This window comes from Globicephala melas, chromosome 2 (genome assembly GCF_963455315.2).
Source record: "Globicephala melas chromosome 2, mGloMel1.2, whole genome shotgun sequence".
NCBI classification, from domain to species: Eukaryota; Metazoa; Chordata; class Mammalia; order Artiodactyla; family Delphinidae; genus Globicephala; species Globicephala melas.
In genome coordinates this window covers 14,248,415-14,265,585 of record NC_083315.2, presented here as the reverse complement: position 1 = coordinate 14,265,585, position 17,171 = coordinate 14,248,415, and the positions used below count along the sequence as shown (strand labels likewise).

At 37.1% G+C, this 17,171-nt stretch overlaps 1 protein-coding gene across 8 annotated transcripts in view; it reads right to left on the bottom strand.

The window, feature by feature from the left end:
• The window catches only part of NEBL (nebulette), a 339,860-nt gene that overhangs the window by 70,493 nt on the left and 252,196 nt on the right, over positions 1-17,171 (bottom strand). For 6 of the 8 annotated variants that reach the window (XM_060293080.1, XM_060293055.1, XM_060293059.1 and 3 more), the window contains 3 exons: positions 10,714-10,815; positions 9,455-9,556; positions 695-808 (listed from right to left, as the gene is read on the bottom strand). The exons of the other annotated variants lie outside the window; for them this stretch is intronic. In XM_060293080.1, the coding sequence (XP_060149063.1) occupies positions 695-808; positions 9,455-9,556; positions 10,714-10,815 (318 nt within the window). The remainder of the gene's footprint in view (positions 1-694; positions 809-9,454; positions 9,557-10,713; positions 10,816-17,171) is intronic. 8 annotated transcript variants of the gene reach the window in all.

Sequence of the window (17,171 nt, the reverse complement as noted above, 5' to 3'; positions counted from 1 at the left end):
TAACAAAGCAACAGTTCAACAATAGTCAAACTTAACATTTAAAAAGGTACTCTATACATCATTTAATTATAGCAAAGTAATTGATTTCTTTCCATGTTTCTTTTTTCATATTCTTCCTAATTCTCATAAAAAATTAAGACATCTTTTCTTATAAATTGAAACTTTATTTTTAAAGACATGAAATGAAAACAAAACTTACGAAGAGGTATTTCACAGAATTTACATAAGGGATAAGAAAGAAATTGTAAGCCATCTCAAGTACAATTTCTGGAAATTTCCTTATGATAAACTACTATGCACCAGGTATACTTTACAATATGCACAATTTCATGCATAATTACATGAGTGAACTATTGTCATAATCACTAATTTATGATACGACACACTACTTTTCTGAAAAACTATATAATCTATTTCTATTCTTGATCGGCTATACTAGTTTTATTAGCAATATTGTTCCTACTTATTAATTAGTTAGTAATCAGTAACCATTAATAGTAAATTACCATATGAAATTTTTCTCAGAAAAGCTTCAGGAAAATATGCTTCAGCTTTTTCTAAAATTATTTGGAAATGACATGATCTTGATTAAGTATCACAAGTACCACACAGCCAAGTCCGACAAAACAAGAATCAAAATATACTGAAAATAATCTTCTGTGAATTACAAGTCAGGAGGCAGAAAGTAACTTACATTACTCGCCAGGGCAGTGGCCAGCTGACTTTGCCTAAAAGAAGCACTTTCAAAAGGATTGTAATGATGTTTCTTATCCTTCATTTCATTATCAAATTTTTCTTTGTATTTAACCTTCCATAAAAGAAACAAAAAGGATAAATTAAATAGCACATTTACCTTTAAGCTTTCAAAGTAACATGTTTGATTTTTAATTAGATCAGATAAAAGCTACCTTAAAAATGTATGATAGCAAAAGTTTAAATTCCTGGTATTTCCTCCCACACTCCCCCACCCCCGTATAAAGCTTAATTAGGCATAAAGGGTTTTTTTAAATTAAAAAACACCTCTACTTGAACATGGATCATAAATGCAATTAGGCATGAACTCAAATCCTATTAACAAGAATTATATACTAAAATCTGGGGATTTTTAAATGTCAGTTTCCACTTCTGCATTCCTAACATTTATGATCAGTTAGAAATCAAGACCACAAATGTCTTAACATCTACCACATTTAGAAAATGGGTCCTAAATCTCAGAATTTGAATATTAATTTTCCTAAGAGAATTATTCCAAATGCAGGACATAGCTCATACCATGGCTTTTCTCATCATTTCCCATTTGTTCAAAACCTCATTGTTAGGGATTACATTTTCTGAAACATCCTGGGTCTATTTAATGTCATTTTTCATTTCTCTGCTTTAACTCCACAATTGTGTTCAGTGGCAGAACCATCTCCAATCTCCAAACTGTGGATTTTTTTTTTTTAAGTAGTCTTAAGGCAACCAAAAGAAGGATTATCAACTTACCATGTAGAACTATATTTTTCTCCATGAATAGAGAAATATGTGAATGTATGTTATGATAATTAATTAGAATATATATACAAATTCTTTACAAAAATAAAACAAAAATAGCTAGTCTCATTTCACATCCGCTTTTATTCCTGTAGGCAGGAAAGGATGCACAAATCTTAAAAGCAAAAGTAAGCTCTTTTGTCTTCTTGTAATGTTCTTTATTATATAATGATTCTTACACTATTTTGTTTTCTTACAACATTCAGAATGCACCTGTATTCTACATCCTAAGCTCTGCCTTGCAGAAACCTTTACAAAAAAGCAGTCTGGGAATGGCTCATGTTACCTCTTTTAATCTAGTGTGTATTGGGGGATGGTCTCCCTCAGGGACACATGCCGCGTACCTACGAGTGGGAGCTTGTGAAAACCCTGGTGGGAACACATTTGGAAAACGTGTCAAGATGGTTCACAGGGAACATTTTCTGTTGCTGTTCCATTTGCTAATAATAACTTCTGATACTCAGTTTACCTTATAAATCCAAGCAAAATGTCATTCATTCTAATTAACAGGCAAGGTCTCCCTAAAACAAGAAAAACTTTGATTTTTGAAAATTATTTTATCTTGAAATCAGGGCCAACATCACCAATGGAATCAATTTAGACCTCCTTTACTACTTTCCACAGTAGCTGGCACCAAAGCCAAGAGTCTCCTTACCTGGTCCTCCCCTAAACACACAATGCCACTCCTCAGCACTCCTCTGCTGTGGCATTTTCCACAGTATTCTTAGCTGTGTTTTTGTCTCTTCTAGGTTTTAGTGCCTGAAAGGTATTCACTTAATGATGATAGTAGATTCTCTGAACTGACTTTCCCTAGAATGGCACTCCTGATTCAGCCAGATTCACCAACACTTTCCACCTACTGAGGAAAACATGCTGCCTGATGCCACAGGGCCGTGAACACTCTCAGCCCGTAGCTGTTTCCATCTAATCAACTGATTCTGCTATGTAACACGGGCTTGCATCATTTCCTGTCAGTTATTCACAGTTCCCAACCTCAGGCACCATGAGTATCTTAGTTATGTATTAGCTAAAAGGCAAAACTTGAGCACAGAAAGCCCACCATACTGTCTTTTTACCCACCCCTGGGGTTCCCAGCACAATTACACTAAGCCCAGAGGCAACATGGAAGGAAGTGTTACTTGGAAATTCACCTGACACATTCTCATCTGTTAGATAACCTGGCAGCATTTACTCTTTCCAAGTAAATGCATAATTTCTGAAAAACAATAATCAATCTACACTGTAATGATTCCTTCCTTCCTCTATTCATTAAACGTTGAGCCTGCACTGGGTTCCTACTATGAGTTAGGATGAGTTCCTACCTGAGGTTGGGAATGCTGATATGACCCTGACACACTCCATCAGGCTTGGAGTCAGTAATGTCTTCCAAAAGCAAACCTGATCAAGTCACATACATGCTTAAACTCACTTCTTATTGGGCTTAGCATGAAGACCAGGATGCCAGACATGGCTACAAGGTTCAGTGGGACCTGGCATTCCCAGCTCTCCAATCTCCCCTTTAATTTCTGTCCTCTGGCCATCCTCGTGTTCTGAAGTTCCTTGAACATGCAGCATGTGCCCCTCTCTGGCCTTCCGTATGCTGTCCCCTCTGCGTCAGATTAATTTCCAAGTAACACCCCCCTCCGTGTTGTGTCTGCTCCTAGTGTAACTGTGCTGAGAACTACAGGGGGTACAAAGGCAGTCTGATGGGCTCTCCGTGCTCAAGGATGATATGACCTATTTTTGCCATTTAGCTAATACATAACTAAGACACTCACGATGTCCGAGGTTGAAGAATATGAATAATTGAAAGAAAACTTGATGGAAGCCAGCACTGCTCAGCTGGATTAATTGACTAGATTTAAATACTTCAATACAAACAGAACCCTGCATTTTTTCACCTGATGTTTTACAAGACACACTTTTAGTAATACTAACCTATTATTAAAGGTGAGTTTTCCCTGGAAATATAAGGTTAGACTATTTTCTCAGTTTTGGACATATTTGAATTATCTGTGTATGTCTGCTCTCCCATTAGACAGTGAGCAAGAAGTAGATTTTTATTCATTTTTGTATCCCTAGTGCCTGACACACTAGTGCTTTGAATGGATTTGGCACTTAATATATGTTTATTAAAGAAACATATAAATTAAAGGGAAAATGATAAGCAATCAACTCTCTATTAGGACTCAGAATGAGTCATACCCTGAGGGAGGTGTTGGAACTATATATAATACTTCTCTAATTTCCCAAGTCTGTTCCCCCAACACACACCCTCCACAGTCATTGATAAATTGGTTTGAACAACATCCTATTAGGAAGAAAAAAATGCAAAAGGAAATGAAAAACAATAGATATAAAAATAACATATTACATCTGTATCATACTTTATAGTTCCTGCCAGACTTTTACTCATTCATTCAAGAATTATTTATCTAACGCATACTCTACATCACTTATTATGCTGAAGAGTTCTATACTGAAGAGATTTGGGAATCAGGCGGTAACTGTCTTCAAACATTTGCAAAAACAGAAAAATAGCATTTGTTCTAGTACAAAAGGTAAAGCTCGTATTGATGGGTAGGAGTCGTAGCCAACGAGATTTCTGCTGGTTATAAGGAAAATGTTCTATCAGCTGAGCCGCCCACCAGTGGGACAGCTTTCCAGTTCTGTTTTCCCCTTCTGCTTTCCTGCTTCAAATCACTGCTTCCTACCTCCTCCCAATGTTCACCTGAAAAATTTCTACACATCTTGCATCTGCCCAAATGTAACTTCTTTCTGAAAGCCCTCTCTGACCCTCTAAACTATAATATTTACTGCTGATATATTTTTGAAGCACCCCAAATCTACCTGGCCACTCATCACACATTGCTGCAATTACCTGCAAAACTGTCTCTGCTGTTGGTCTTCCCCATTAGACCCTGAGCTTGGTGAAGGCATGGGCTATATCTGTTCTGTTCACCCTGGAAAATCTAACCCCCAAGCATAGTGTCTGGCATGTAATATCTGGTTCAGTAACTGTTTTGTTTGAATGAATAAGTGGATGGATTACACTGAGAAGGGATTGTTTCATTGAAAAGCAGGACCAGGTAACTTTCATGGTGTCTCCAAATTTTGCAATAGCCGTGTAATAGATCTTTATGAGAACTTTATTCTTAAAGATTTCTACCACCGTTGTGCATTGGGCTACACACCCTAAAATTTGAATTTTAAAATGCTGTCTAACCTTTCCAGGTTATTTCTGTAGCGTGAGATTAATTATTTAAAGTATATCTGTCATTCATGTACTTCTAATGAGTTTAATAATAAGCGAAGTGTTGTGAAATTTATCTTATTTTAACCTTCAGAACTCCGTGTGATCTGATTTAAAAGATACCTAAAGAACAAAAATGCAAGAATTTCCCTCATTAATTAACCAGAAAGTAAAATAACTGAATTACATAAAAAGTATATTTACCAGACACTGATACCAAATGTTTCTTATCTTGCTGTAAGGTTTGCACATAAATGAACTAAGAAAATAGCCAAGTAGTTTGGTTCACTCACTGGTTCACTCACTAACTTCACATACACACCGAACATTCTATCCTACTTTAAACCCACAGTTCACACATCTGAGTGTCCACCTGCTCACGCACACTCGCTTCTGCTAAGGGATCAGGGTAATGCTTTCCTTTCATTATAATGGGTGACTCAAGCATGGAACAAAGTATCTTCCTTCCAGTTTTAAGACCATTTGAGACAAGAGGAAATAGGTGTTGGGTGACTTTGCTATGGTTTTAAGGCACAGTGTTACCCCTTACACCTAAATCAATCACTGGAAACAAATGAAAAGTTATACCTGTGACTGATTTTACTCACATTATGAATATCATATCTAAAAGTTAATGACTACCAACTTTTTAAAAAATATAGGTTAGGTATATGGGCTGAAACTCCTAAAAGCTTTATAAAGAATTTTAACAGACTTAGCAGAACTTTCAGAGGTACACACTACAGAAAAACACTAGAACTGTTCAACCGCAATGACAGAACTTAAGCTAGTTCCTCATAACCGCATCTGAACAGGGCTGTGTTTCAACAGTCAAAGCCTGGCTTCCGATCTCCGTAGTTCAAGCTTTCAGCACAAGGAGTGCTGGGCTTGGTGACATCACCTGTGGCTCGGTTTCACAAAGTGCCAGAAAAGCAGGCAAAAAGCAGACCCTGAACGAAAACCTTTCATCATAGTCATAGAAACACATGCCAGGAAAGAAGTGGAAAACTGGATAAGTGCACTTGATTATCAGGGAAAGTGAAAAGTAAACAACAACACAATGCCACACATCCATGGGCATCAATGCCCTCCAATTTTGGATGAAACTGAACTAAAAGCTGTTGAGGAAGAGAGTAAGAGCGGATTTTTATGTAGAATTCATCATAAAATCCATGTGTTTAAGTCTGAATTTTACCCAAAATATACTCTGCCCTCATTTTCATAATAAAATAATACCTTACTGACTTTGAACCAAATGTGAATGATCTAGAGAAATTTGTTTAATCAGTCTCTGTGTAATGCTTGAAAGCCTAATCTGTGCCATGAACGCCATTAAACCCTGTCCCCACAGAGCCTGCTGAGTGGTAGTGAACAGGTGTTTAAAACACACACATATACATGCATATGACTAATATACATTGTGTTAAGAACTATAAAGAAAAACAGAATAAAGGGGAACAGAGCAATATAATTTAAATCAGCAAGTCAAAGACGTGACATTTAAGCCAGAAGTGGGGTGGAAGGAGGTTGGAAGGGAGAGTGCTTGCCCAGAAGGGAGAACGGGAGATTCTCCAAACCAGTTAATACCCCTTTACAAGTTAAGGACAATACTTACTATTAAATTTTAACATCAATCGGATTAGTAATTTTAGGTTTAAAACCCTCTCTTACCAATACATCAAATGCAATTTTAGAAGAAACACTAATTACTATAAATACAAAATTTTCTTTGATATTATAAAACTAAAGGAATTCCATTCATCACATAGACAAATTCGAATTCATAAATTAAGATGACCTGTGAATATGAAAACAAAATAACCAACTCTTAGAAGAACTTTTTTAAGATGATGACTTCAATAATTACTGGCCTGATATCTGAGATACTTATAAATACACCCATCTCTTTATCTTAGCACATGAGATTTCACTTTCACTTTTCACTGATTTTCTTTTAATTACTTGACCATAATTTTATGTGCCTCCTAGACTTTACAACTATGGGAGCAAAGCTATTGTACAAGTTAACATAGGAAGAGTTTTGTTTCCATTACTTTTTCCGGGTTCAATCCCACAGAGCTCAATTTCCAGGTAAAATGGGAGAATTGTGCCCTCTCGCTTTCTCTTTCTGTCTATTCATCTGGGGTGTCTTATCTCTCCACACCATGGGCACTGCCCCGTCATCGCCTTCCCTCTCACAATCCGGGTGCTCTCTTACTCTTTCTGTTCTGCATCTTGCATCCTGCCCCTAGCTTCCCAGCTTACTGCATTCCTAAATTATTTCCCTTCTACGTATCTACTTGCCTTCGTGGGCTCCTATATTCACAATCTCATTAGCTTAGGAGCAAGAGAATACATGATCTCCAAAGTTGTCAATAAAAATAAGAAACTACACTTTCTGCCTTTATTTCTAATCAATGCACCTGAAAATACAAATGAACATACCCAGTTCATTCCAGAAGTCCTATATATTCATCTGCCCAGTTTTTCCCTTTTCTAATGGGTTTGTACACTGTGAGATCAGCAAAAATGTCATAAAAAAACAAAGATGACAGATATAATGTAACTTGCAAATTACAATCTGCTTAGGCATCTGATAATTCAGTTATTAAATGATTTGAGATTTTTTTTTTTTTTAAGTCTGCCTAAGAACCCAGGTAGGATCAAATGGTAGGATTTTTGGTGACTGCATTTGAAATGTGAAAATAAAAACTCAAATACTAAAATTTTCTTCTAAGGACTCTCAAATAAGATTGTAAAGGAATGAATTTAAGACCAGAATCTAAGGACCAGTCAACTATTTCTGCTTCATTTTGTGCATGAATTCATGTAAAAAATGCAGAGTAGAAAACTATTCTGAATAGCTACAGTAAAATTATTCCTGGGAAATGATGCAGTGTTTCTATGGGCCAGGCAGTGTTTTAAGCTGCTCCCAGTAATTCATTTAATCCTCACAACAACCCTAAGAAGCAGTATTGCTGCCATGCCATTTTACGGGCCAGGAAACTGCAGATGGAGAAATTAAGCCATCTGTCCAAAGTCACTCAGTGAGCCGGCGGCAGGACCAGGAACTCAGGGTCCAGGTCCACAGCCCATTTTCTTAATTACTCAGCCAAATTGTACTGCTTTTATAGAACCTGCCGCTTCTCCTACACAACCGATAGGAACTCTTTGCCCCCAGAAAAGGCTGAAATTGTAAGAAGTCAGAAAATCTAAAGCGATACCGCAAGAGTTGCCAGGTCTGTGCCAATATTCCCTGCTCTTCAATTGAGTGTTATTTGGGCTGAGAAGAGCTTGGAGTCACGGCCCTTCTCAGGCCCTCCAAAGCTAAGAACATAGTAGGTCTTCTCATTTTTTCAGATAGTATTTTATGATCTTCAGTTAGATTTTACAGCTTTCCTCTTTTACATCTCTCCATTTTGAAGTATAATCGAATTAAGACTTTTGCAAGTTGAGCAATGGACATTTTCAAAGTTGAAAACACTACACATGCATAAAAATTACTGTTTGTTATCATTGACTTTGCAAATGTTACCTTTTTCCATTACAAGAGTTGTTAATTTTTATATAGTCAAGCATGTCTAACTATTATTTTATAGCTTCTGGTTCTCCAGTTTTAAGAACTCTGTTATCCCTATGTGGTATATATAGTCTCTTGGATTTTCTTTTAAGGTTTAAAATATTTTTTTGGTTTACATTCACATCTTTAATCCATCTGGAATTCATTTTGTAGATGGTTTAAGATTCAGGTCCAATTTTACTTTTACCCAGATGGATGGCCAGTTATGTCAGCACCGTTTATTAACTAATACAACTTTTTCCCACTGACTTGAACCAACACTTTTATCATATATTAAATTCTTATACACATTGGAACCTATTTCAGGATTCCCTAGTCTATCCTACTGATTATTTTATCTCTTACTATATCAATCCCATATTGATTTAATTTCAGTGGTTTTATACTATGTTATGGTAACTCACAACTTAAGTTCTCCTTCACTGGTCTTCACTTTCATACTTTTAAAGGCTATTCTCAGGCATTTCCTTTCCATTCAAACTCTAAGATCATTTACCCATACTTCAAAAAAACTGTTGGATTCTAATTGAAATTGCATGACATTTATATATTAATTTTGGGAAAACTGAAATTTTTATCTATTGAGACGTTCAGTCAAAGATATGGCATGTCTTTACACTTTTCCAGATCCTTTTTATGATTTCAATGTTCTCTTCATTCACATTACCTCTTTTTTACTTTGTGATTAAAACATTTAAAAATTGAGAAAATTGCTATTTTTCTTACTAAGTTAAAAGTTCTGTGTATGCGTGTAGAGATAGAAATTTAATTCTTCTTCTAATCTAATTGATATGACTCTTGCTAAATTCTAGAAATCCTAGGAAATGTGACAACATGGCTGAACTCATACAAAAAGGTTAGAATTTGAGCCAGGAGAAAAGAAAACTTAGTTTTATGCTTAAAATTGGACTTATTTTATCCCTTACTGAAATTTACAATTATTATAATCCTATCTGACATGGTTACAGAAACATTATCTTTACGTATTCTTGCAATTAAAGACATTACCTAGAGTAAAATATCTTCCAGTGCTGCTAGAAACAAAATCTCTGAATAAAATCATTGTGGAATCATCACTAGACTCTTACTTGACTAGAAAGTTTAGAAGCTTCCACAGCATGTTCAAAATCTGGTCTTCCAATTACAGCGGGCTCTTTATTCATTACTCCTTGCCCTTTCTTGTATTCAGCCTAAAATGAATAGATAAGAGAATGTTGAATACTTCTACTTTCCAATGAAAAATTACATTGATAATAGCCAAAATAAAATTGACCCTCAGTCCATAAAAAATGATCCTTACAACTCACCAAATACTAAAATGCTGACTGCTAAGAAGGAACTGATTTTATAAGAACAACTTTTTTGTAGTAAAATAATTACTAAGTTTGAGTCCATGAATCCAGTCATCACCATCATTGTGTTTATTTTATCCAGGAGAAATTTCTAGATAATTGAGACCCTGCATTCTGCATACAGATGTCTTCCGGCTTTGTTTAGTCTTAGGAACAGATCTAACACTGTTTGGTTAACATGCAGTTGAATTTAGTAAATAATTATTGATTTTTTAAGGTGAGTATAGCCTATGTTACTCAAATATTTGGTTCAAGTTAAGTAATCATTTTTAATCAGTATGTAAGGTATGTTTAAGTAAAACGGTATTAACCAAGAAGGATGTCTTAGGGAAGATAAAAACAAGCATGATGGGCTTCCCTGGTGGCGCAGTGGTTGAGAGTCCGCCTGCCGATGCAGGGGACACGGGTTCGTGCCCCGGTCCGGGAAGATCCCACATGCCGCGGAGCGGCTGGGCCCGTGAGCCATGGCCGCTGAGCCTGTGCGTCCGGAGCCTGTGCTCCGCAATGGGAGAGGCCACAGCAGTGAGAGGCTCGCGTACAGCAAAAGAAAAGAAAAAGGAAAAAAACAGCCATGATGTATAGGAAATGTGCGTTGGTAAATGCTGACCAAAGAGAACCTGCACAATTAACAGCAACAAGATGGAAACAAGGCCAAGTGAAGTTCTTTGGGACAAGGTGAGAGATACTATGGGACCAGACGAATGACAAACTTGATTCTCAGGCTCAGACATTTGAATGTTATCTTATGTCTGAATAGTACTTATTTTTTTTTAAAGCATGACAACAGAGCCATGGTCAAGTCAAGTCTGATCAGTTTCTGCACATATCCAAATAATGTACATAGTGAAATGGATAATTCAGATGAAAAAATTGAGACACCATTAATTCAGATTGATTAATTTCACTAACTAAATTAACCATCCAACAACCAAAGCCACTTTGTCTCCTGCAAAAATGAGAAATCAATTCTGCTCAAGATAAGAAAGAGAGATTACATTGCTTATGATCTTGGAGATCTGTGTCGCCATCTTGATGTCTGGTCTGTCAAGCTCCGCACTATACACGTGGGTGTCCTGCACATCTTTCCTATAAAAAATCTGATCAAAGAGACAGTTTTGATTGAAAAAGAGAAAACAGAAATGAGTAGTTTCATATAGCTGCTAGCCTTAAGGTCCATAACACAGTTTATCCTTGCCATAATCTTCTAAGAAAGCCACTGACCCTAAGTTGTTTTTTTTTTTAATTTTTATGTGCCACATTTATTTGGATAACTATATTCTCTTTTTACTATGCCAATGCCTCACTAACATTATTGCATATGAACTGAATTTATACAACATAAAAAATATAATCCCAAGACCTTGGCACAGAGTCAATCTTATAAGATTTTACATATACCATCCTTATAAGCATGTCATTCTATGTAAGTATATGTGTGCATAGTCACATACAGAATATCCTCACCAAGGGCGTTAACTTGTCTACCACACAGTCTTGACCCCTAGGGGATACAGGATAAGCTCCAGCACACGAATATGGAAAATCATTTCCTGGGGTGAGGGTATGTGAAACTCTGCAACTCTCCAGCTTTTTCACCCTCCCAACCACACCTTTATCTTCCTTTTCTGATTGGACTCTTCAAATGCCCCTTATCTGGGAGGCCTAGTGATGGGTACTGATAGTTTTATTCTAGTAAATATCACTGCAATGACTTGATCCTCCAACAATAAAAGGATCCACATTAAGGAATATTCATCCTCTGAATACACATTAGATACAATCAAACCAAAGTGTGGAAAATAGAGATTTAAAGAGAAAAATATATATAAGTTTTGCCAAACATACTTTAGATGACAGTGGTCATTTACATTAACTTGACTGACAAATGAGAGGAGAGACCAGAAGCCAACTCATATAATCCCTGATGGGCAAACATCTCACTGTCTATCTGCTTCTCTATTTCCTGAGATTGGTCATGAGCTGAAGAAATATTTATCTATTTGCCAGATGTAGTTCTATGTGGCAAATTCACCAGTGGATGGCTAGTCAACTTGTCCGTTACATTAGATTCTATTAAATGTATAATGCAAAGCGTGTAGTAACAGTCACTTTTAAAACCCATCTTCACTTTTTCAAGATGTAAAAGGTAGAACACAGAAATGTACAACTGAACATCTATACAAAATGCACAATTAATTGCATTTGTACAAAACAAGTATTTCTAACGTTGCCTGCAAGCTTTCTGCAATAGCATCATCTGGGGTACTTATTAAAATTTTTAGATTCCTGAGATCCATCCTCAAACCTCTGTAACAGAATTTTGGTAAATGGGGCCCAAGAATCTGCATTTTAATGAATTCCCCAGTTGACCACTATGAATCAGTGCTCTGGATAATATCAATGTATTTTGTTATTTTCCTTTCAACCTTGCAGCGTTAAAAAAAATTGGTACATTTTTATTTCTTTCAAAAATAATATCAGGTGTAAGAAACGATAATGCATTAAAACTTTCATAGGATCCCTAATGCATTGTATGATTTTATTTCAATGAAGTACATGTATATATATTTCTATTTAAGAGCTTGCACTGGGACTTCCCTGGTGGTCCAGTGGCTAAGGCGCCGCGCTCCCAATGCAGAGGGCCCGGGTTCAATCCCTGGTTAGGGAACCTAGATCCCACGTGCCACAACTAAGACCTGACGCAGCCAAATAAATAAATTAATTTTTTTTAAAAAAAAGAGCTTGCATTGGCCTCACCACCCACTACTTTTTAAACTATGTTTATAATCATGAACCTGTCTGACAAGTGAACACAGCTTAAATATAATTAGCGTAATTTTGGCAAGAACATCTGTTTCCTTCACTACTTGCATTTTCACAGGCTTTACGTTAAGCAATTTTAAGTAGGTTTTGTGCACACCAGTAGCAAAAGAAACAAAAATAATCTGAAAACTGAGTTATTTTGTTGGGTGAGTTTAAAATCTTCAGGGATTTAAAATAAGCCACTTTGGGCTGGTTTCAAAAAGCAACACACTCATCTACCAACGATGGCCAATCAACCTCAGCCTGCACCAAGTTAAACACAAACTGTGTCAACAAAAACGGACTCTCAGGTGAAAACAAACCAAAATTATTACCCACCTACAAGACTAACTGTTTCTAAGTTACTACATTCAGATGAAAGCCGTAGGGGGGGATGTCTTTTTGTTTAGAAAAGAATGAGGGTAAAAATGTAAACCCTTACTTTTTGAAAAGAGCTGCAACCTTTCAGAAATCTATGCTTTACATGGGTTACCTAATTATATGCTGTTCAGCCTAATGGCTGCGTGAAGAGAGGTGAACAGCACAAAGGCGGCGGGAGCGGGACAATGAATAGGGCCCCATCATCCATGTAAATTGCAAATTAGAGGCCAGCATATGTGACTCAAAACAAATATTAAGATTGACATGAGCTGCACATTCAAACAAGCGGACACCACAGAGCCACACAGGAGAAAAGCCCAGGAGCCTGTCTCTACCGATCTCCCAGAATATCAAGGCTTGAGGTCATCCCACAGGAACGGGGGCTTACGCTGAGGGACATGGAGAGCGGCAAGCTCCTGATTTTCGCTAGCTGCAAGGATGTCTGAACATCGGAAACAAGGTTACCCGAGCAGATTAGGCATCTTCCTCCACCTAAACTGTTACTTAGGGCCAAGGGAAGCTCATCTGACATTTCTCAAATGTCTGCAACATGTGTTTGCTCCCTTCCTCAGGCCGTCACAACTGAGGAAGAATAAAAATGTTACAGTGGAAGAGAGGTTTGTCAGAGGAAGGGCAAACACACATACACTCTTTTTTTTCTGAATAATCCAAACCCTAAATGCTCGCTGTGTTGAGACAACGACGACAGATGGGACCCCATTCTCCAGGCAGTCTTCTCAAGACGAGATGGTGTTCTATAAAAAACTGTTTTGAATAAGAAGAAAGACAGAGATTCCTGAAAATCTCTGAAAATTCCTGAAAATCAACCCAGGAGAGGTGCAGGCCTGAGGGTCAATGACTGATTTTGCCTCGTTTTATTTAATGTTTTCTTCCCTATCGTGTCCTCAGAGTAAGAGAATGAAAAAGAAGGCGGAGGGAGGAGAAGTGAAAGGGGGAGGGAAGAAAGAGGAGAAATAATAGTAATAACAGTAATAATAATTGTCATTTTAGGCCATTTATTATGTACCAGCTACCATATTAAGGACTTAACATTCACTGTCTCACTCACACATTTCTTAAATGTATGACTATAACGATTTATATCCATTAAACCAAGTTCCCTTTATGACTCTTCTATTTCAAACTTTTTCTTAATTTTAAACTAGTTATTCTCACTAATGAACATTAGAATAATCCTAGTAAGTTCCACATAGGAAACAAATGGAATTTTAATGGGCATTGCACTAAACCTACCAAACAACGTAGGGAAAAATGATATCTCAACAAGATTTCAGTCTGTTCACAGGAGAAGGTATATTTCTACATTTCTTTAAATCTTTTATTTTAGCTTTCAGTGAAGTTTCATCCTTATCTACTATAGGTCCTATACAGGAAAATACAATCATTATCATTTTCATACATTTATCTTGCACTCAAGATAAACTGCTTTATCTTTTTAGTAGTATATAATATTTTCACAAAGACTAGTTATGGTTTCTTCCTCAGGAGCACCTAGAATTATTACTGTACATGCTTGAACTCTTCCTTCCGCCTTTTTTTTCCCCACTGAATTTACTTCCTTGCCCTTTTCCACATATCTGGATCATTTTCCTAAACTATTCCTTTGTAGTGGACATGTGTTAATTTTTTAAAAATCTGCCTAGCAGCATTATTTATTTGGAAACTGCCTCTCCCTCACTCCACGGGATCTAGCGGGGCCATCAAAAGCAGCCTTCCTGCTTAGTGACAGGAGTGGCCATGTGACAGGTTGTCCAATCAGATACCCCAACCCTTGGGAAACCATGATTAAATCGAGGGCAGACACATAACCAAGCAAGGCCAGGGTCACTGATGGATCTGAGGCTGGGGGAAAAAAGAACTGCTGTCCTTTCCTCTGGGATCGGTTGCTGTGAGGATGATTTAATTTTGGAAACACCAGCCTTGAGACCACCTAGACAGAGTCTGTCTGCAAGTGAAGTCATACAGAAGCAAGCAGAGCCAATAGATGGGAAGAGAAGGAGGGTCCTCGTGACACTGTGGGGCCTTTGGAGCCAGTTATGCCTGAAGGTAGCTTGAATTTCCCAGTTACCCAAACCAATAAATTCCCGTTTTTCACTTGAGCTAACATGAGATGGATTTCTGTTACTGAACCTAGAAACTCCAAATGCAGCCTCCATTTTGTATGTTTTTCTGCAGTGTCAAATCTGTTCTTTTTTGCCTCCAATAAAGATTTTAATTTTATCACCTGAAACTAACACAATATTGCAAATCAACTACAGTTACACTTTTTTTTAAAGATTTTAATTCTATCGTGGGAGGGAGGGACACGCAAGAGGGAAGAGATATGGGAACATATGTGTATGTATAACTGATTCACTTTGTTATTAAGCAGAAACTAACACACCATTGTAAAGCAATTATACTCCAATAAAGATGTAAAAAAAAAAGATTTTAATTCTATCAAAATCTGTCATTGAATTTCTTCCTTATCTCACCACGTTCACTTTCTCCCTCAGGTTGTATTTTCACCTCATTTCATTGTCTTTTAATCTCAGCTTATTCTCCCCTTATAATCTTTCTACTCCTGTTTCATAAGGCCACATCTTTTGCATGTATCCTACAGTCATGCCGAGTGTGCCACGTGCCAGGCACTGTTCTAAACACTTTAAACACATTAATTTCTTAAATCCTTACCCCTCCCTTGCTGTGCTCGATTGTCTGTACTCAACTGGGCTCCATCAACACTCCCTCCCAAGGCTAGAACTAGTTATCCAGAATCCCCTTCCTTGTATCGTTCTCGGTTGGACTTGGCCAATAAGAGGAACTTTCAATTAGATATTGAAAATGGAAGTGAAATGGCTGCATTTATTCTTCACGTACAGCCAGACACATTGAGCAAAGGATTCCCAGTGGCTCTGCAGCAAAGCTCTTCATGTTTAGACAACAGTGATTTGAGATTCTTCAATAGGTGAGTTAATAAACTAGAGAAAAGCAAAACCTCCACCATGATGGTCCATACAGTGAAATTCAAGCACTTGGAGATGCAAAGATTGAGAGCTGAGGGATGGCAGGCAGGATGGAAGCCACAGACAGACACACCTGTGAGGCTAAGGGCAACGTGAGCAGACAGACTAAAAGAAATCAAATCCAACTGGCCCCGAACTCATTCATTCCCTTTGCTACTCTGGTGAAGGTTAAAATGATTCTTGGTGAGAAGAAACTAGACAGGATAGGTATGTAGGACAGAAGTAAGCAGTGTAAACTGTATTCAGTCATAATCTCAAAACATCAGTTCAGTCAGCCTCAAGAAATTCTTTTGTCATAAACTCTTACATTAGAGAAGCCTTCCAAGTGTCATCAGGTAGTCACATGGACTGGAAATTCTATCTTAATAAGACTTATTTCTGTTTGGGTTTGCTGCATGTAAAAAACAACTAAATCATTAAATCATAAATATTATTTTTAAAGGAAAATATAAACCTTTGAAATAAAAGTAAATGCAGGATCTGATATTCATCAGAAAACAAAACTGTTTTTCAATTTTCTGAACAGTGGAGTAAAATATAGAGCTGTATCTAACAGTTTATCATTATTAGCAGTATTATCATTGTTTGTAAAAGCATTTTAGAGTTGACAAAAGTTTTCTTATACATGATTTAATTTTATCACCACCACAATCTTGTGAAGAAAGCAGGATAGGTATTACTAACTATTCTGCCTTAGAGATGAACAAAATACTAACATACCTATTTTAATAGTAAATTCTAAAAGCGCTGTTATTTTAAGTCACATCACGGAATCACAGAGTCACAAATGTTTTTCCAGTATCATTTAACTGATTTATCCTTAAGATTTCTCTCTGTCTGATGGAACAGAAATTGTCTGCTTATTAGGTTTTTTTTTTTATATTTACTGGAGTATAATTTTTTTACAATGTTGTGTTAGTTTCTGTTGCACAACAAAGTGAATCAGCTATAAGTATATATATATCCCCATATCTCCTCCCTCTTGAGCCTCCCTCCCACCCTCCCTAACCCACCCCTCTAGGTGGTCACAAAGCACTGAGCTGAGCTCCCTGTGCTATGCAGCAGCTTCCCACTAGCTATGTATTTTACGTTTGGTAGTGTATATATGTCAATGCTACTCTCTCACTTTGTCCCAGCTTACCCTTCACCCCGTGTCCTCAAGGCCATTCCCTACATCTGCGTCTTTATTCCTGCCCTGCCACTAGGCTCATCAGTACCATTTTTCTAGATTCCATATATGTGTG